Source organism: Amia ocellicauda, chromosome 9, assembly GCF_036373705.1.
Source record: "Amia ocellicauda isolate fAmiCal2 chromosome 9, fAmiCal2.hap1, whole genome shotgun sequence".
Classification (NCBI taxonomy): Eukaryota; Metazoa; Chordata; class Actinopteri; order Amiiformes; family Amiidae; genus Amia; species Amia ocellicauda.
The window spans coordinates 9471021-9493138 of NC_089858.1; the positions used below are offsets into that span (position 1 = coordinate 9471021).

At 39.4% G+C, this 22118-nt stretch overlaps 2 protein-coding genes across 2 annotated transcripts in view; one reads left to right on the plus strand and one right to left on the minus strand.

Moving 5' to 3' along the window:
* Positions 1 to 15804, minus strand: part of fnbp1b (formin binding protein 1b) — a 90274-nt gene extending 74470 nt beyond the window's left edge. The window contains exon 1 of the mRNA XM_066713008.1: positions 15589 to 15804. Within this exon, the coding sequence (XP_066569105.1) occupies positions 15589 to 15612 (24 nt within the window). The 5' untranslated portion in view covers positions 15613 to 15804. The remainder of the gene's footprint in view (positions 1 to 15588) is intronic.
* Positions 15805 to 16777: 973 nt separating this feature from the next.
* Positions 16778 to 22064, plus strand: rexo4 (REX4 homolog, 3'-5' exonuclease). Its single transcript, XM_066713023.1, has 9 exons — positions 16778 to 16879; positions 17161 to 17491; positions 19355 to 19683; positions 19814 to 19966; positions 20057 to 20250; positions 20566 to 20654; positions 20892 to 20966; positions 21187 to 21261; positions 21434 to 22064. The coding sequence occupies exons 2-9, from the start codon at positions 17267 to 17269 to the stop codon at positions 21578 to 21580; spliced, it is 1287 nt and encodes a 428-aa protein (XP_066569120.1). The 5' UTR covers positions 16778 to 16879; positions 17161 to 17266; the 3' UTR covers positions 21581 to 22064.
* Positions 22065 to 22118: the final 54 nt, after the last annotated feature.

Consider the following 22118-nt stretch of genomic DNA (forward strand, 5'->3'; position numbering starts at 1 on the left):
GCACTCATGAGTCTCAATGGAGAGGATCATCGAAAAACCAATGAATGAGAATTTACTGCAAGTATCTCAAGTAGTTCAAGATCTAAAGACTACTAGCAAACAGACTGGCAAGCAAATTCAACAGACAATTGCACATCTTGATTACACATAACAGTGCCAAAATCTGAAGGTTAGGGGTTTATTTGAAAGAACAGACATCCTCGGTAGCATTTACGTCTATGGCTACTTGAGGGGCAAACCTGATTAATCCAGTTTTTACAGGAATAGGAATCCCCGTAAAGTCACACAAAGAATGTGATCTCATTTGATGTGTGTGCAAGCAATTCCTTTCCAATACAAAATGTCAAGTTAAATGCGGTGATCACTAGGAGGAAATCTCTTGAAGAGGCCACTTTGATGCAGTTAAATCAAAAGCTGAGGCTGGGAAAGAGAACTAAAGAAACTAGCAAGGCATTCATCCTACGGCATCTTTGAAACAAATGTCTTGCTTCAGTCTCCTGCTCTAATGGCCTTTTTGCAGACTGAAATGGTGGTGCTGGCAAACAGCTGAGGAGAACAGCTTGATGGAAATAGTCACTTAAGAGCAGGAGACGGGACAGTAGGCAGCATCAAAGCAGATTAAGTCTGGAAAGGTGCATAATGTGATGGGTAGGTACGGAAAAACAAAGCAAGTCTTACAGACACTTAGCCATAGCCAACATTGCCAAGCTTCACTTAGCAGGGAGATACATTTTCCTACAGAGAGATCAGCTCGGAAAATCGATACAGGAACAACAGAATCTGAATGGGGCTGGTGTTTATCTGTTTAAGATCGTGATGAAAACCAAAATCAGTGATACTGTGACGGTCGGATTAATCTGGCATCCAACATATATACAATACAGGGCTGTTACAGTAGGAATTTGTTTCTCTATTAATGTGAACTTGGTATTAATCAGTTTTTGTAATGTACAATAAGAGTACTTCTGAGTTCCCACACCACAGCAGTTTTGGGGATCCCCTCCGTCGCAACCCATACTTGCCGTTACTCAAGGGGCATATACTAGTCCGGTGATAAATGGCCATGCAAGAGAAAGAATTCTGGCAAGTCGTTGTTTACCAGCGACATCAATAGCGAGAGTCGATAATAGAGCACACAGGAGCTTAACGGTTACGGCAGCAAACACTTTCAGCCGTGCCTAAAAAGGCGAAGGAAAAGAACCGGTGACCCATCTAAACTCCTTGTTTGTCTGCAGATGTTATACAGCACGTCAAGAATCAGAATAAATGATTAGCCATTACCTCATGAGGGAAGTGTAGTGCATGCACAGACGTCAAGTTAGATAAAGTTCATTTTCCAATAGAGTGAAGAAGCTGTGAAAGCAACTGACCGGAGATAAAGTTACAACGTGTCTGAACTAATGCCTTGAAAAAGCTACACTTACAATAAGAAAAATCCATCCAGCATCTTTGAGGGGAATTTAAAGTTACACGTGAAAATAAAAATCAAATTCGGCACATGCCTCATCCTGAGTTTATCTATCTTCTGGTCTGTAAAGTTAACATAACAATTGCAAACGGCTGCTACAGATAATAGAATGAGCCAAACGGCATGACAGAACTAACAAAAATGCCTGAGACAGGACTCATGGTTTGGCCAAGGTGAATATGTGTGCAAATGAAGAATGCCAGTGGGTTTGTGAGTAAAACTGTAGTCATTTTGGAGTGATGAGAGGAATTTTCAAAAGATGGTAAGAGGTTAAGAATGTTACTCACTCCTTTTGCTCTTTGAATTATCAACCATGTGATTATATTTCAACTATATGTTTTAATCAGATTTTAACTATAGTGGCTGGTTGTACTGACAAGATCCAAAATATGATGTTTCACCAGTGGCTTTGAAATATGAATCATGTACTGTTTTTTAGTTACAATTGTAAACCTCTGCGACAGATTCACATATTCTACATTTGTTTCGCTTTTGTTTTGGTTTTCAGAATAGTCTTTTGATTTCCTCAGCTTAAATTAGCTTTTTGTCTTGGTTTCCACAAGTCTTTTGATTACCTCAGCTTAAGTTAGCTTATTCTATTTCAAAATTGCATTCATGTTACCTCATTGTGTGTAGAGTAGAGAAATCACAGTCTTAATGCAAACTGGAATCCTGAATTTAGGCAACCTTATCAGTTTCAAAGGCATATGGAAACAATGTAAAAACTTAATTGTCATTGTATTCTATCTTTGTTTTGCAAGGGAAGGGTAACGGCTGAAATACAAAGACAATAATATGGATAATTAGATTTCTTTTTCCAGCCCCCTCCCAGCATATCACTATCCCACATTCGTGCTCAGCCAACAGAGACTTGAGTATGCAGCCCTATCACACCATCGCAAACGACTTCCTGCACCTCACACGTTTCCGTTTGCAGCTACTCTTCAACATGCTGTGCAGAGTCCATGAGATAGGGCTCTGATGACAGTTTTCATATCATAAATCACTGTTTACTTTGCTTTGGGCATACATTTTCTCATCCAAGAGACTTTTCACAATAATGACAAACATCAATACTAACAATGACAATAATTATTATAATAATAACAATAACAATGTCTAGTTTTACAGTAAAGAAAAAACTTCTGAATCTAAAAGTATTTGAACCGGAAACTACAACTTGAATGTATGCTAATGATGAAGGTCAACTTTAATCTTCCTAAACTTTCTCTTATATTTAGCAATACAGTTATCTTCTCTCACACTAAACTATTTGTTGATCCAATGGCCCTTAAATGTAGTTTAAAGCTGTGTGTTATTAACTAATTTTACACTACAGCTTTGAACAAAGAAATGAAACACATTATCTGTCAAAACAGAGAGTAATGACTATTATGTTCAAGTTTAACTTCCTTCCTTGGAAACTGCGCTTTCCTCAAAACTTTGTCTGCACACAACATTCCCTACAGTTCAGTAACCAGCAGAACTGTGTCTTGTTGTGTTTTTGATTTAGCAAGTTTATTGATTTGTTGTTCATCAGCTTGTTTTTGTGTTGTTCTGTTTGGTTAAAGTAATAGAAAATAACTGTGAAAACTACAATTTACATTTTTGTTTTGTCTTATAGAAAATGTGCCAAAGTACTGCTTATGATAGCTCTTTATGGTAATACTTCTACTATTAAATGCTGAACCACATTATTTCCATATGCAAGTCACTTATTCCCAAGATGAAAGGTAATTTCATCCATAGATGCAAGGCTGCTCTAACAGAATCTTGGTTTGTTCCCAAATATTTGCTCGTTAACTGTACCTGGTGTCTGCCAAAAAAAAAAAAAAAAAACAGACCGTTCTGCTAGTGTGAAGGACCCAACGCTAAGTTATTATACTCCATTTCAACACAGAGTGAAAGTTTTTATTCCTTAAATGGATGCCTGAGTAATGTAGTGAAAAAAAATAATCTTGTTTATGGTTTTGTAATGATATGCTGTCCTATCATTCAGTAAGAATTCAGCAACCCTGGAAATCTCCAAAGCAGACATCACAGTATGAAATGCACAGAACATGACAAGATCACTGATTTCCATGTCTTAGGTCAGACTTTAACCAAAATCATATCTTTGGTTTCTGTCTATGTCCAACGTGAAAGGAGAGGAATATAATATTTAAAGTGGGGAATAAAGCAAGTGAAGTCAAATGGTAGAGATTTTATGAACATGTCTCGCAGCAAATTGGTAGTCAAAGAATGTCAAGGTCAAGCTACTGACTATTAAACTATGAAACGCTTTTAAGCTATCTGAAGTTACAGTAATCAGTTCTTTCAACTCATAGTGAAATGGTAGACCTCAATGAAACACCTACCAATCTTCTTAATAGCAGAGCAAGGCATGACACCAGAAGAATAGCCCACAGTGGGGCAGCAGCTGGGGGCTCTAATGTAATATTGGGAATCACAGACAGAAAATCAAAAAGAAAGATGTAAATCAAGTGTGCCTGTAGTCCTGAGAATGGTATACATAAAGGTTGAGAATAGGCTTCAGCCATGACTCTGTGCATTCCAGACTGATGTGTCACACGGGCCGAACGCAGAGGTCCTGCACCAGCTCAAATAAAGACTAAAGACTAAATAAAGATACATCTCGAGTAACAGCTACACTGAATTCTGCAGATGCTTGGCCACCATTGAAAGGACAGTAATGCCATTTATGCACATTAACACATTTTGGTAGCTTTATACGTTTTAGGGAAACAAAACCAATCTAGAGCTTCATAAGCATTTCATTGGATAAGCATACATTTACTGTATAGTGTAAGAAAATACCTTGTTCCCTACTGGAGTTACATATTAGGTTAGTGTCCATGATAGTACCATGCAGAAAACAACCTTTTTCCACGACTCTTGATGTCTGAAAGTTATGGGGAATTCTTTTACCACTCTTTAATATAAGTAATATACAAGAGTAGGTTTCTTTCCAAATTACAGAGCCTTTGTTAAGATTCTGCACCTCGCCAGGATGCTAGGCAACACTTGCAGAAGCGCAACAATCACATGTAGACCAGGGCACTTCTGCAAAGAGAGGAATTACTCAGTTCTGGTTTCAGTATTCATATGATCCTACAAGGGAAATGTTTAGTGCAGTTTAATTTTTTTAACTACAGTTTACATTAAAAAAGACATTAGCGCTAACCTTGTGGTAGTTGAGAATGTGTGTGCTGCTCTTATAATAGAAGTACCACTTAAATGGGACCTTTGTAAATCATGCAACGCACCAAACATACAAGTGAAAACAAACATGAATCATAAACTGCATAAACATAAACAAATAAATGAAGGTCTGTGCTTAATGTTTGCTACTGAGGTAGATTTGCTTACTGTTGAGCAGGTTTGCAAATTGACTTCAGGATATAGACAGAGGGTCGCTGTACTTCCTGTAATAGTGAAGACAAGAGTTTTACAATAGCAGCAGTTTAACAATCAATACAAGACTGATGTTGGATGCAGTATAATTTCCTTCCACAGCTGGCATGCACACGTAACAAAAATAGCTTCAGTTTCACAGTAATGGCAGTTTCTCGTTTGCCAACCTGTAATACACTCTCCTCAGGGGTAGGCCCTGGCACTGCTTGATAGAAACCTGTGACGTGTCGATACCCATGACAACTATGTTCTGTCCATCTGAGCCCTCATCTGTGCTGTTTGTACTTTGGGTTTGTACGTTATATAACAAATAATTAATAATCATGAAATAAAAAAGTTCACTTTTCAGCGGATTTTGGTTTATTGTCTATTGTACTTTGTAGCTGATTAACACTTCCAAACTCGCAAGAGAAGGAGGGGGGAACAGACTCTCTCATCAATACAATCTTTATGGAATTAGCCTCCATAGTGGGAGGGGACTTTCTTGTTAATTTTCCATTCCTGACATTTCTTGTTGAGGGCCTACACCATAGCACTTTAATTTCTGTTAGTTTCAAGCCACAACGTCCACAAAAATAGTATTCTCCATGGGTAAGACCTTCCTTTCTATTAGCACTACAGTTCCTCACGGGAAGTGATGTAGCCAGCAAACAAGGGGAGACCAAGCATTGGTCACATGCTTTGAGGGTCTTAGACTGTCATGATGACAACTGTCATGATCACAATTGTTCCAAAGAAGAGACCAACATGAGGAAATAAAACATTCACACATCTTTAAGGTTTGCAGTTAAGAGAACCTAGATGCAGTTTGAGCACTTCCTTTATATAACTGGGTTGTGTTTTTTCTCTTTTAATAAAAGGGAAGTAGCTGACTATGCTTTGTAATAATTGAGATTTAGACTGAAAGACTGAGAGAGAGAGAGAGAGAGAGAGAGAGAGAGAGAGAGAGAGAGAGAGAGAGAGAGACAGAGAGAGAGAGAGAGAGAGAGAGAGAGAACCATTCCAAACACTTCTGTCCAAGGTTCCATTTAATGACATTCCAACCTTGGCTAACAACTTCTTCAACTACAATACAATTTAAAAAAAATACTCTGTCAATAATTTTTCCAAAAGACTAATTTACCAAACTAGCTTTTAACACAGCAATGACTTCAATGCATTTTCACCTCGAGCCCACAGTATGAGAAATCTAAGTCTCCCTGACCTTCCTCCCCCACCCTGCAACACTGCGATCCCCGCGGAGCAGCCGGCAGTCAGAGGAGTAATTAGGGACAGCAGCCCGAGCCGGAGGGCACCCATACATCTTGACTATGCCCTTTCTGAGCACCAATAATAACACAGGCCGACCTCACAGAGGCCTTGCTTTGGTTATTTCCATCATCCCCAGAGACAGTTCTTGTCAGTAGTCATGACCCCTTTCCTGACACACAATGGGAAGGAAGCATGGAGAATGAAGTTGCCCCAGGAAATCTGATGCATCACTCACAAATAACAGGGTACAGGGTCGGTGTGGTGGGGGTTATGACAAAAAAGGAAGCAAGCTATGAGACTGATAGCAGGTTCAAGCAGGAATGTCCGAGTCAAATGCAGAGTTTTTCTCCTGGAAAGCATACTGGGAAGTCCTCTGCCAAAATGGAACATCTGTGTTCTAGCCAGAAGGTTTAAGTTGGCATCAATTGCTTATGCATCTTCATTTGTTGGCTACAGGGAGAGCCATGAGCCTTTTTCTGATCTGAAACAAAACACTTTCCAAGCTATTCTTGCTCCTGTGCAGTACATTTCATCGGCAGTTTTGTCCCACAATAAGGTCTCCCCCTTCCTGCATCCGCTCAACCTTTACAATGACTTTCAGAAAAACAGGGAGCTAAATTGTCTCTAGAGGAAACCACTTTGAAAACCCCTTGGTAGTTTTTAAGCTGTAATCCTTGTGTTACGATCCTAGTGCTTTCATTACTCGAGTGAAAGCCAATTCAATTAATTAGAGAGGCAGTGAACATGTGGCTTTGATTAAATACTAATTCAATTTGAACAGTCTTTATAGAGTATCTATCAGTGATGGAGCATTTCAGCTGCTTTGTTGTAGAACCTGACTCTGTTCTTTGGTTTACATATAGTGTTAGTGAACTAGGAAATAAAAGAGAACTGGGTTAATGGCCAACAGTGTGAGGTCTCTATACAAAAGATGTATAAATACAGAAGTAGTAGACTTAAGGCATTCAATTATAATTACCTACATTTTACAGAACCTGTACTGTGTTCAAACTCAAATTAATATAGACCTACTATTAATACTTGTGGAAAAGAAGGTAATCACTGGTCTTTCACCATTTCACCAAATGTTAGTTTAGACCTTATCCATCGTTTCCCCTTGTGCATTGATACCTTGCTTTCAGACTGCTTTTATGTTACTCTAATTCAAAAGCACAACCAAAGTATAGTAAACTGACAAGGAACTGTAAAAGCCTTTTACAGTATGAGGCTTAACAAGAATGTAGAAAACAAGATTAGGCAATAAGTTATTCAGAGAAAATACAGCACAAGATATAGCAACAAAAGCCAATCAGAAAGATTACAATTCACTAAGCTTGACTAGCAGGTAGGCTATTAGAGTTAAGAACCCCTTTAGTGCTGAAAGACTCAATTTCTCAAAATGTCAGAAAGGGGTCATTTCAGAGAGAATTAGGGATAATGTAAAAATGCCACAAACATTCGCACACTGAGAAAATCTCCTCTTAACAATTCACAGGTTTTCATCAAACCTCCAGCTTGAGAAGTGCTTAGTATCACCTCTGGTATCACAGGTGGCTATTCCATGATGAATAAACATCCTTACTCTGTACAGCCCCGGCAAGCCCAGAAGCAGGGCTGTTTCCACTTCAATGGGGAGAGAAAGAAATCGATTTACAAAGTTACGCTCACCTTCACCTGCTGCACTTTCACTAAAGATTCGACCTTTGTCACATCCATTTTCACCAAGCGTGGAGAACAAACAAGGTTGCGAATTAGTTCTCAGCTCCTGCATGGGGTGATTAAACTCTCCCACACTTGGAACCAAGAAGTGAAACGTTTTCACAGTGTCAATGATGTCAAACACAAATGGCCACACTTTACTGGAATTAGAACTGCATGTGAAAACAAAACGTCTTGAAGCGAACAGGCGTTAGCATTTAGTGGGGAACTGTCATTCCACTTTAGAGGATACCCAGCTTTTGACTAGAGGAGGTACAAGATCCTCGGGTTAGCATCCCAACCAAAACCTCAGATCTACAGCTGAATCAATCTGTTATGTCATTTAAAACATTTAATATGTCTTTCATTTCTTAAGCACATGAAAGTTTCCTGTAAAACTGCAAGACTGTAGCCAGTATTAGTTATGTTTCTCTTCATACTGTACAGAAATGCATTTAAAACATAAATAACAGTTTAGAAGACAAGCATGTTTGAATCTGGACAACCCTGCTCCTCATTCTTACTACCGTACATCCTTCAGGAATGTCTGTTTGAAAAGAAAACAAAATGGTGCTACAGTAAAGTGCTTCCTAATTCTCCACTCAAGTTCTGTTTCAGTGCTTTACAGAGCTTACAGTTGGGTCTTTGAAGTTATGAAGGAGCAACATGTTGTAACCGTGCATTTGATAATAGTCACATGTATAACACACTTGACTTCTCTATTAATGGCCTGGTTTGTGTGGCAGTGATTAGACTTCCTTACTTAACAAACCTATTACACAAAGCACATTCATAGAACGTTTCAATAATGCTGTTCAGAAGCTAATAAAAAAATATGGATTGTAAACATGGCCAGAAGAGCTTATAGCTGATTAACAACAAGATTGAACTCAGTAGATCAACACCACAAATATCCTGGAATTCAGAATACAAGCAAAATGGTAAAATGAATGTGGATGCTAAAACCAGTTGATATTGGGACAGTATGAAAAAAGAAAGCAGGCCAACTCTTCTTAATTACTGACTAAACAATGCGGTCAGCTTACTCTTCTATACCAGGTCAAACATGCATGAATGTGTTAAACCTAAACATCTGAAGGACAATTCCATGACCACCGTGTCCTACCTGTGTTCTTCATCGATCTTTCTTTTTTAAATCATGTGATATTCAATCGGTTAATACAGATGGCTTTGACACAGCTCTCCTACTGTAAAGAGTCCAAACTCCATTGCTCCGGCCGAGCTTGCTCCGGCAGCCTCAGACTGTCTAGACTAGACTGCACACTGTCCTTCCTAGTCGCAGCTGAAAACAGGCGTCTAAATGTCAATGGAAATTCAATTTATGCAAGGTTTATAAGAGGGAAATCACACTCTGTCTGTGTTAACTGTATCATTGAAGCACTCTGGACTGGATTTTAACAGGATGTAGAGATTTCACTCACAATTGCTTGCAGCTGAAGGACTGTACAACATGTGTCTGTCTCTAGATTGAATTCACAAAGCCAGTCATCCCTGCAGTGCACGGTACATGGGGGTGATCAGCAGTGAAGCGGTTAATCAGGTGCAGGCAGATTACATGGTTTGCTCACACGGCAGATGGGTCCACATGGCTCCTTGGGGGAGGGCCTATTTGTATTTTTGAAGCTGGTGGGATATACCCAATTCTGCTATAGCTCTTGAGAAAGGTGGTAAGGTAAGGTGGGCTCACTTTGCATTAACAGACCATGCTCTTAATGTGAAAACCCTTGAGCAAAACTGTAGAAGTCTGCACAGGTGCTTCAGAAAAAGGACTGTCCATCCGGCTCTGGCTCACAGGAAATATTCCCGTGCTCTCAAAGCCACCAATAATGTTTTCTGGCTTGAGAGCAGTGGAATTCGCAGGGAATTCCTCCTTTAAAATTTTGTCCCTGCTAACATGGGAATAGTAACACAGTTCTTTCCTCCATTAGATATAGAAATTAATATATCGGCTATGAGCTGATTGCTTTAATATTTCAGACCGATATTTCTCTCTGATGGTGCGTCTTTTATTGCATCTAACTGAACATCTGATTTGTTCTAAGCTAATCGTGTAGTTTTAACAAAATATGAATGATGCACACAAACTGCAATGCAGTCCCCCCCAGACCTGCTCTCATTCTACAGGCCAATAAATAATTGGAAAATATCGGTATCGGACGATCTTGCTATATGGATATCGGATATTGGTATCGGCCCAGATCATCCCTACTTTTGACATCACCAAACACTGTCTTGTCCAGTGGCTGGAGGATGTGGGTGAGGTGAGATGGGAGCCGGAGACACACAACCCCATCTTCTCTGGCCTTGGTCACAAGTACCAGGGAAAAATCTGAGGCATGACCGTCAAAAATGTAAATTTTTGGCAGTCCCATGTCAGAGATCTCTGGCAAAAACAGCTTCTCAAAATACTCTAGAAAATTATTCTTCTATGTCCATCCGTGATCCATACAAAATTCACAGCAAGCTTCCATCATGTTATTGCAGTCCATAATTGTTTCTCTGCCTACCCATTTAAGCCCCATAATGAACATAAGGTAAGTAGTTAAGTTCATGAATGAAAAGGATGTATTCTGAGTAATATTAATTAATTTAAGGCTTTTTTAATTTCAGGTACAATGAGTTCTAGGCTTAGTGGGCTTATTAAAAAAAACAGTGGTCCATGGGAAATTAACCTCAATAATTGTGTATAGAGTTAATGTACACATGCAATATCTTTATAATAAATTAAATACATTATTCTTTACAAATTAGACCATGTTTGTTATTGTTGGTAGAACAAATGAAATAATTATTCTGCTTTCAAGCCATGTGCTAATAGGCTTTTCAAGGGCACTGTTCCTATTAAGCCCATATGACAAAAACAATTACATTTTAAATTATAATAATCGACAGAACATTAAATATTGTTTTATCTGAAGAAGCTTCTAAAAATTTTTTATTTACTATGTCATCAACAGTTTTTGTTGTTCTACCGCATCTATCTGTGTGACCATCAATCTGACAGTGTCCCATGCTTGCTCCGGAAACTCATGAAATCTATATTTTCAAATACAAAATAGTGCTTTTAAATACCAAGCAAATTCATCATATAAGGTTTCATTTGATTTATTACTCTCTTCATTTTATAATTCTTATCAACATTCACCAAGTTTGGTCACCAAATTCCAGAACAATTGCTTCTTGGGAGGGCCTCTCATAAAGCAATGTTTTGGGGTGACTTCACAGTGGCAGCACAAAGTCATACATAACTCAAGAACAAAATATGGTATGTGGGCTTAATTGGGTCACTTCCCCTAGTAGTTTTAATGTTCATCTTTACTTCCTCTGGTGTCTCTAAACCTCAGGCACATGTTACACAAAAGAGGAAGTGAGGCCAGGTTTAAATGCTTTTAACAATTCAGAAAATTCATTTTGTCAAACAAACAAGAGCCTAAAGATGTTTAACTAACACTGTCACTTCTCTTATACTATCACAGTCCCATTCCCATTCATACATAAATCACTTACAAGGAATGCAGATGCAGTATTTATATACAAGGGACTCAAATGGACTTAGCTTTACTGAACCTTTAGAAGAGGATACTACTGCAAAAAGTGAGTCTGACCAGGCATTAACAGGAAAACAGTGGTTAATGAATAAGCAGTTTGAGAGATTCAAACCAGCTGAAGTTGAAAATTAATTTTGTTATTTGCAGACCTGTCTCAGAAGTCCAAATATATAGCCTAACACTAGAATGACTGACATGCTGAACTTGACAAACCCTCTGCTTGGAAGTGGTGAATGTCTGCTGCCAAATATTCAAACTGTCACTGTGCACTGCGTTTCCTTCCATCTCAGACTCTTACCTCATGATATATACGTCAGTCTGCTAAGAGCTGGAGAAGGGATACTCTTTGTAAATACCTTTTTCAAAACTCCCATCTCACAGTTTTCATCTGTTTTATAAAGGTCAGTTTATTTAAGGAACAACAATTATCTTAAATTTTAAAGGTCAACTAGTTTAATGGAGCAGAGCTTAATTTTCTATGAACAACTTCACAATAAATCTAGTGAAACAGTTTACTTTACAATAATTTAGGCACTTAATAATATAGTAGTGCATGCCTTGTGACCCTGTATGTAATTCGTGATATATTATGCATACACACAAAAAAAACAATCTTCAGTTAGTTTCACAAAACTCTTTCCTTTTTTTTGCTAATTTAACTCCTGTTTTCCCTAATGAGGGAAAAACACAAAAGTGTGGTCTGTCATATGCAAATACTAACTACTAAGATAAGTGAACAAAACAGAATTAAAGACTTTGTTTTAAAATGGTAAAATGTACCATTGTGTGTTTGTTAACATTATGATAAAGTTTTATGCATTCAGACTGCATCTGAAGTTTGAAACGGTGTTTTCTGCAGATGGTAGGATGAATCATAGTAACACAGAAAGGATTTCCTGTGGGTTTTATACAAAAATATATGTGAGGTTAAAAAATAATAACTTAGGAATAAACAAGCAGGCTTGGCACTATTGGAGAGACAAGAGGACTTACCCTTTCACCTTAAGAACAATGTAGGCCTAGTTTCAAAACCTGATACCTTAACACATGGGAGAGTCCTTAATGTGTCCAATTGGATAAGTACATTTTATCCAAAGTTTGTTATTGTTTGTTTCAGTGTTGAAACCCGTTGTCAAGACACAATGGCGTTATTAGCAGTGGTTGTTCTACAGTATAGGCTAATTCAGTGCCATGTTTGGCATTGGCAGACTTTTCAGTTCAAGTGCTCCAAAACTGACTGCCCAGTCTGCTGAAATTGGCATCAGATGTAGAGACAGATGTATCTGCCTCCTCACAACCTGTCTCACCCTCAAGAGACTATCCTTACAGTGCCAAACAGGCACCCTCCTGCTGATAAACATAGCTCTGAAACGGCAGCATTGGCACCCGCAATCTCCCTCCCTCGAATAGAAAAATAATAACATGTTTCTTCTGTCACCTGATATATATTAAGATTCTTTAAGTATCATGAGTTTGTGGTTTATTCCTCTTCCAAAAAAAAAAAATGTGTTGGACCCTAAAGTTGGACCCCAAGCACCTTCTTCCTAAAACTACTTGTGCTATGGCCTTCTCTTCATTTCCATAATGTCTGAAAGGATCTATTGAAAGTATGACATCTACAGATTTCTTAAATGTGAAACAGGAACAAATGCACCTCCAACAATGTGTATTTCTAACTGTCACTTGTCTGTTGTTTCCCCTGTGAATTTGGGGACAGCTCCCAGCTTACACGGAGATAAGAAAAAAACAGGAAAGGTCTTTAAAAACAATCACACCAAGCCTGCTTATTAACATGCAATGAAAATAACCTATAATCTGCAACATGCCATTGCTTATGATAAAGCTGCCCGTACTACACCCTGGCACTGAAGGAGCAGTTTGGAGTTTTAGTCTACCAAATAACTTGCTCTGCCAAGAGACATAACATGGAAAAACAAATAAAGTTAAATATTATGTATTGCAAGTACATATATTTCTTAAACTAACATTTGTCTATGTATCAGAAGTACAATACTTTGGAGATTTGACTGATATGTTATGCTAATACTGATAAAGACATAGCAGTAACCAGCACTCTTCCAATTGCCCGTTTTCTTTATTAAATGATAGCGATGCACAGCTGGTAAGAAGACAACAGGCTGGATACCCACTTGTCATTTTCAAACGAAATCTAAATACATTTGGCTTTGCCTGACTGACTACACAGTTGCAAAACTTTCCTCACATTTTCCTGTTTCTGACCGGCCACGCCATGCCAGACATTGCAGCAAAAACCGCGAAGGACGGCCTGACTCCTGATAACACATCACTCACACTGCCGGCGTCTAATTTGCTTACAGCTTTAGTCACGTCCAGCAAACTGACTTGCTTTTATCATTGATAATCGTGTATTTTTATAGGCGATCCATGTAACTCATTAACTGCCGCTTCCCTATAATGTGAAGTAATGCAATAAATAACATATAAAGCCATGAGATGCAGTGATAGTGAATGAGACCGTATTCGTCAAGTACTCATTTTATTATGTGCACCACAATTACACAAAGCCTATCTAGTGATAGCACATCATGTGCAGTTCCTACACCTGCGATTTATCTTTGTTTGGAGCATGCAAAACAAAACAGGTACAGATAAATATAACGGAGGGAAGTATAACATGGAAATAATATGAACTGGTTGTGCATGTGTGTTCATAGCTCCACAGTAAATAGTGCTCGGTTCATTTCATACACTACTATCATCACTATATCAGTCTGCCTTGGAGTGTCCAGGTGTTTCGTGGCAGTGTCCTTCACAATATGAATTTTGTTTTTCTCCAAGGGGTTGTGGTCTGTGCATATTTGTAACATGCAAAAAAAATAAAATCCCGTTTCACTGCATGCTTCTCACATGACAGTCCTGCCCATAAAGATGTCCTTTTTTAAACAGGTTGGAATTCCTTCTTTAAAAAAACTTTAAAAATGTAACTGATCAACGTTTATGATGAGTAGATTTGAATATAATAACTAACACACGGTGTTTGTTTTGTTTTTAATTGAATATTTGCAGATATGATCATGTGTAATCCATCATATAACAAATTGATCATTTAGGTTCATATTGCTAGAATAATCAGGGTGTCAGTGATTCATTTACTTTTTGTTTTACATAGGTCAGTGGTCTATGTAATAATATTTTCCCCCGTTATATTAAATACGAACACATCGTGGCAAGTGTATGTATCTCAACATGACATCTGTCCCGCCCACAACAGCTTATTTGTGTATCGACAGCTGTAATGTTACAACTTTAATAGAAAACAAACTCAAATAATTGCAATGCAATATATGCTGTGACTTGAACTGCACGTATTACGGTTTATGAGACTATAGAAATGCTGATCCAATATGCACTATCAATTAAAATACTGTAGAAACCTATCTGTATATCTGTTAAATGATACTGAACGTGCCCTTCTAAACAAGATACATTGTAGCGCGTATAACGACAATTGGCGCAGTGTGTTTATGCAAATGTATCGATATTTTGACACGATTTAGTCAAACAAAACCTTATCTGCAAACCTGACTGTATTTGGGCTGGTATCTTCATGCGCCCAGATTATACCCAGCATGGTTATGCCCATTTCTAGTTCGTCCTTTAGGTGTTCGGTTCTATTATAATTTAAATAGCAACACTTAATCATCTTAGCCGGATTTGTGCGACCCATGCTCAAGACACACAGCTTGCAAAACTAACAGTAAATCATTTACAGCACACAGTCCATGCAAAATGTGCTTCTGTTTCCCGACTGTCGATATGCAATTCAGGACAGTGTTCATTGACTTTTGTCTTCATTTTGTTACTTCATTTGTAATCTTGACTACCTAAATCATAGCTGGTTGAGGATTCATATTGATAAGAAAAAAAAGAAAAGAAAAAACACTGCAATGATGTCGAGAAAGCATGAGCATTAACGTCTGAACAGCCGCATAGCCTGGATTTAATAAAGTAACCAACACCTAACAGTAACACAGAACAGGATTCATGACATAAATGTTTCATTAATTCGACCATGCTTTAAATCCTTATATAGGTCTGCAACAAGCCCGCCATGCATCTCCCCCTCGCAAAATAACACAAACCGTTATCTCCCCAATCCAGCTATATAGTTCAAGTCAATGATCACACAAAACAAGAATGACATACCCATAGCTCTGTCCCCCAGCTCATGGTTTTATGGCGATTTCCTCCTTATAATCCACCGTTTGCAAAGGGTTTCTCAATAGTTCAGACAGTGGTGTGAGTGGGCTTTTGTTTGGTGTTTTTATGCCTCAATTCCGCCTATTGTATCTCTCTTTCCAGTGCCTCTCTCACCTCCTCATTTTCTGTCTCTACAAAATGGCCAGGAGCTGCAGAGCCCGCCGTGCGCGCCCCCGCGTCCGCCTCTGACAGCTCTGCCCGCGGGGGCGCGCAAGGCACAGGGAGAGCCGGGCCGGTTTGGGCATCTCCGGGGCGCACCGGCACCCAAGGGCGCCCTCTTCATGTCCGCAGCAATCAGAGCACACATGCACATGTTTATGTGTGTTTATTTTGAAATGATTTGGGTCAGGCACAGTGGTTCTGTGATATACACTGACCGGCTTCGGGAGGCTTGCACAAGATTAAAGGCAAAAAAGGCGTTTTGCTCCTTCTTTTAAACACGCTGCTTTTTGTGCATGCAAAGCAGACAGCACCCTCCTGAAGAGGACGCGATCTTGGTGCCTCTGCTCTCAGCTCATTTGTATTAGCCCTGCAAAGTGCACGGTCCTCCTGCGCAAGACCCCCCACCCCACCCCCTAGTTATCCGTTCAAGGTAAACTGTACACATAAAGTAGAAAGGCAAGACGGCACTTCATCCAGGCGCACATCTGTGGCAGGTAATGGTATTAAATTAAGACTATTATTAAGACAAACCAATCTGGAACTACACTGCAGCTACAATACTAATGCATGTGAAATGGGCTCATGTTTGTGTGTCGGGCAATGCTGGGATAAAAAAAAGCACATGTGATGCAATTGTTTTTACTGATGGTTTCCAAATAACTGACATCACCCCCTGGAAGATGTAAGCGTGCTTTACACGAACTCACTCACAACACCAACTGTACTCACGGAAACGAAACTGCGACATCTACCGGCAACGAATATATTCTCTGGAAGGGAAATACAAAGTCAGATTTAGTATTTTAATAATGTACAAATAGTCATGATATCGTCCTCTATGTGCTTTCATTGTACGTGTGCTTAGGGAACAGTCAATTGAGTCTTTATTATAAATGTTCAATTAAATAGCAATACAACGAATCAGTATTCACTATGTGTCTGACTTGGTCTTGTGTTTTTGTCCGGAACCAATCAGTCGTGTTACAGTACTTTGTTTCCGGGGAAGATACTTTGTAGCAGCTCACAGCGGAAGCAGGTAAAGCAGCATGGCGTGCATATGGAGAGAGTAGTGCTGGTAAGTTGTTGTATATACTGTGGATACACGTGTCAAGATAGAAAAGGGCTTAAAATGAAACCGTTAGACAAAAAAGTGTACATTTTATACAGTGACAGGAGTAATGCTATATTATTTGATAGATAAACGTAAGCGACGTGGGTTTACGTAACTAATGCAATGACCACTTTTATATCTTAACCGTAACAGCTTCCTCGGTGTAATTAAGTCTCCAGCATTGCAGACTGAAATGCAAATATAGAAAATAAAGAATAACGTGTGCTCTTCTGTTTCTCTTGGAGTATGGCATCTGCAGCAGTACATTAGTAAGGAGAGTGAGGTGTCTGAAGCAGATCCGGAGTGAAAACATTTCCAGTTTTTCGGCAACTCCGTTTTAACGTGGGGAGGATGTCAAAAGCAAAGCCCAAGTGTCCCGACCCCCCCACCGTAACCGCGACGCCAGGATCTACATCCGCACAACAGAAGAACAAAAGCCCCCCCAAAAAAAAGAAGTTGTGGAAAACTGCGGGAAAGGGGGCTTCAAAGAAAGATGAAGGAGAGCGCAAGAAGAGCGCCGTGCTGCCTCCCAAAGAAGCTCAGCAGTTTTCAGCCAACTGGAAAGCACTGCAGGAGGTGGGGAGACTCTTATATATTTCTAAACACTGAATGGACAGTTATCGGATTGTGGAGAACTAGGTCAGATGTATGAAATCAAGTATGCTGTACCTCTAAATCAGGGGTTTTCAAACCGGTCCTGGAGTACCCCCTGCCCTGCTGGTTTTTGTCCCAACCTAGGTCTTACTTAATTGAATGGTTTATTGCTTTGTTAGGTCAATTAAGGATTCAATTAAGCAATTAAGACCTTGGTTGGAACAAAAACCAGCAGGGCAGGGGGTACTCCAGGACCGGTTTGAAAACCACTGCTCCAAATCATAAAGAGCGTGTTAAGCATCTGCACTGCAGTAGTACACTCACCTAAAGGATTATTAGGAACACCTGTTCAATTTCTCATTAATGCAATTATCTAACCAACCAATCACATGGCAGTTGCTTCAATGCATTTAGGGGTGTGGTCCTGGTCAAGACAATCTCCTGAACTCCAAACTGAATGTCTGAATGGGAAAGAAAGGTGATTTAAGCAATTTTGAGCGTGGCATGGTTGTTGGTGCCAGACGGGCCGGTCTGAGTATTTCACAATCTGCTCAGTTACTGGGATTTTCACGCACAACCATTTCTAGGGTTTACAAAGAATGGTGTGAAAAGGGAAAAACATCCAGTATGCGGCAGTCCTGTGGTGGAAAATGCCTTGTTGATGCTAGAGGTCAGAGGAGAATGGGCCGACTGATTCAAGCTGATAGAAGAGCAACTTTGACTGAAATAACCACTCGTTACAACCGAGGTATGCAGCAAAGCATTTGTGAAGCCACAACACGTACAACCTTGAGGCGGATGGGCTACAACAGCAGAAGACCCCACCGGGTACCACTCATCTCCACTACAAATAGGAAAAAGAGGCTACAATTTGCACAAGCTCACCAAAATCGGACAGTTGAAGACTGGAAAAATGTTGCCTGGTCTGATGAGTCTCGATTTCTGTTGAGACATTCAGATGGTAGAGTGAGAATTTGGTGTAAACAGAATGAGAACATGGATCCATCATGCCTTGTTACCACTGTGCAGGCTGGTGGTGGTGGTGTAATGGTGTGGGGGATGTTTTCTTGGCACACTTTAGGCCCCTTAGTGCCAATTGGGCATCGTTTAAATGCCACGGCCTACCTGAGCATTGTTTCTGACCATGTCCATCCCTTTATGACCACCATGTACCCATCCTCTGATGGCTACTTCCAGCAGGATAATGCACCATGTCACAAAGGTCGAATCATTTCAAATTGGTTTCTTGAACATGACAATGAGTTCACTGTACTAAACTGGCCCCCACAGTCACCAGATCTCAACCCAATAGAGCATCTTTGGGATGTGGTGGAACGGGAGCTTCGTGCCCTGGATGTGCATCCCACAAATCTCCATCAACTGCAAGATGCTATCCTATCAATATGGGCCAACATTTCTAAAGAATGCTTTCAGCACCTTGTTGAATCAATGCCACGTAGAATTAAGGCAGTTCTGAAGGCGAAAGGGGGTCAAACACAGTATTAGTATGGTGTTCCTAATAATCCTTTAGGTGAGTGTATATGTAGCATACGTTCACATCTGTTGTTTTGCACTCTAACTTGATTCAGGATTGTAGTACTAAGGAAACTTTTTTTTTTTTTTCTTTTTTTTTTTTCTTTCATGTAACAAGCTCACCATTCTTGGTACCTCAAAGCCAGGCAGCAAGTCATTGCTCACTTTTCTTTCCCACTGCATTTTTATGCTGTACTAGTTGCATCATATTTGTGGGCTTATGCTGTTGCACCAGCTCTATCACTTCAGCTCACATTGTATGATCTTACCCGTATCCTGTGACTATTAATATGTGACTTTTGAATCAAACAGTTGCTCTACCCAAAGAAGGAAGTCAAAAGCCAGGCAAATGAATCTGCTGGGACAAATCAGAACTCCAAGAAGGAGAAAAATCTGAAGAAGGACCCTAAAGACATTCCAGTGAAAGATCAGACTGTGAAGGCTGTCCAGGTGCCCACTGGGAAGCCAACTAAAGACGGCACACCGCCGGGCACCTCAGATCAGAATGGCACTGGAGTTGTTGAGCAACAGAAGACTAAGGAAAAGAAAAAGAGGAAAAATAGCCAGTTACCTGTGGAGGGGAAAGAAGAGGGCAGTAAAAAGAGGAAAACTGAGCCGGCTGTGGGGAGCAGACCAACTGAGTGAGTCACGTGTATGAGGGTTATCATATATGTGGGAGAATTACCATTGCATAAGTCATCTGTACAGACCATGCTTTTGGTTTGTTTAATTGGAATTGTCTGTTTTATAAACATGCTGTTTGAATGGCAGGGAGGATATTTGGTTCGATGACGTGGACCCCGACGATGTAGAGGCTACAGTAGGGATAGATGCGGCCAATATTATGCGGAAGAGGCAGGGAGTGGCAAAGATAGAGTTCCTGACGACAGAAAATGCGCTGGTGAAAGAGCATGGCTTTGAAGGGTGAGTATATTTAAGTATTTAATAGTTTGTTTCCTTTCCCCAACGTAAAAACATATTTCTGAGTCGGCAATCCACTGTTTTCTTTGTCAGGTTAACCAAAGCAGTAGCCATGGATTGCGAGATGGTTGGGGTTGGTTATAAGGGTGAAGACAGCATTGTTGCCCGAGTCTCCATCGTGAACCAGTTCGGAAAATGCATTTATGACAAATACGTCAAGCCCACGGAGAAAGTGACCGATTACAGGACAGCAGTCAGTGGGATCAGACCACAGGACATCAAGAATGGTGAGACAGAGACAAACCTAGCCTATATAACTGGAGCTGGATTTTCTACAACTGTAAATAAGATCATCATACTGACTGGAGATTCCAGATCTTATCAGTTACAATAACTTGTCCTGCTTTGAATAGTTTATTGAAGAAAAATCTGTACAAATGATACTTAAACTGAAATAAATCTAAAAGAGAATTTAAAAAGCTGAAAACGCTAGATTAGAAACTGTTTAATTTAACAGGCATGGTGAAAGTTAGTTGAGGATTCTTTCTCATTTTAACCATTACTTAGTAGCCGACTGATATGTTTTGTTTCTTTCTCTACAGGAGCGAATGTGAAGGTCGTTCAGAGAGAGGTGGCCAATATCATACAAGGGAGAATTTTAGTTGGACATGCCATACATAATGACCTCAAGGTATGATGTTAACGAGAACATGGCTGCCTGGAACAAAACGATGCACTCTCTTCAATGTTGGAGTGTTAAGTTATACTGCACTTCTTAGCTTAATGAGAAAGAGAGTCTTCTGATGGAGACTGCATTTACTACACACCTGCAGATATTTGATCTCTTTTTAAACTGGGTTTCATAATTGTAAGTAAGGACTGCATTTGTGGTAAAGCATGTTATAAGATGGATATATTTATTTTGCAGATCTTGCTTCTAGATCATCCAAAGAGAAAAATCAGGGATACTCAGAAATATAAACCCTTCAAACAAATAGTCAAGGTAAGACACATTTTAGAAAGGATTATTTCACTTTGAGATCAATTATTTAAAAAAATAAAAACGATCTTAATGTCAGTATTACTTCTGTCTTTATATTACAACATAGATGTAATTTAATGTTATACAGTGTTTTGCTGTAATACTTACACTTGCTTTTGTCCATTTTTGATGCTTCGGTTTTATACTTCATTGTTCTCATTTATTTTGTATGGTTTCATAGTGTGGTCGGCCCTCACTTAAACACCTCTGTGAGAAGATTCTTCATGTGAAAGTCCAGCAGACTGAACACTCATCGGTAAGAATAGCATTGTCTATTTTCAATGTCATGTTCAGTGTGATGATGGACATGTAAAGAAAATGTAGCACCGTCTCTTTAGGAATCAAAACGTTCCCCTTTCTTATTGACCTGAATCTTCACAAGAGGTCTGTGCTGCTGGTCTAAACTATCGTGTTTCCTTTGGCTGTAGGTCCAAGATGCTCAAGCCACGATGAGACTCTACACTTCAGTGAAACAGCAATGGGAAGCAGAGATCAAAGACAGGCATAAAAGCAAAGACTCATCCAAGAAAGAGAGCAAACCAAAACCAAGGGATGAGAGAACCTCTACGGACTGATGGCGTCAGGACATCACGATTGCCATCAAGACAACCTTGGTACTCCCGTTCATGAAAATGGGAATAAGAATGGGACTGTGAGAGCCTGGCACAGACTGTACGGTGGAACAGTGTTACAGTATTTTGAGGATGTTTTATAGGCCGACTCCTGAGCTAAAATAGACAAGTTACCAGAAGTGGGACGTCTTTAAATGAGAGCAAGACAAACTGCTCGGCTTTTTTTATATAGTTCAGTTCGCCTTAATTTCTTTCCTCTTTGCTAAAGGTAGCAAGTTATAGTTATAACTATAAGTTATAGTTATAAATAGTTTGGCTGCCTAAAACACTTTATAAAAACTGTTATAAGAGTATGTGAAACTTTCCTATCCATCAAAATAGTTTTGTCTACATCTGAAGAGGTAACATAAGATCAATGAGAACTTATTTCTAAATGCCATTTACTTCAAAGTGTGTATGAAACATTAAATGTGTATATTGTACACAGCTTTACATTTATTTAATCTTAGTTATTAACAAATATTCATGTACTGTATAAGGG

Bases quoted from the DNA above. Each gene is read 5' to 3' on its own strand.
- rexo4 (XM_066713023.1), top strand. From the start codon at position 17,267: ATGTCAAAAGCAAAGCCCAAGTGTCCCGACCCCCCCACCGTAACCGCG. The intron at 19,967-20,056 runs GTGAGTATATTT...TTTCTTTGTCAG, and splicing joins AAAGAGCATGGCTTTGAAGG to GTTAACCAAAGCAGTAGCCA. The intron at 21,262-21,433 runs GTAAGAATAGCA...CTTTGGCTGTAG, and splicing joins AGCAGACTGAACACTCATCG to GTCCAAGATGCTCAAGCCAC.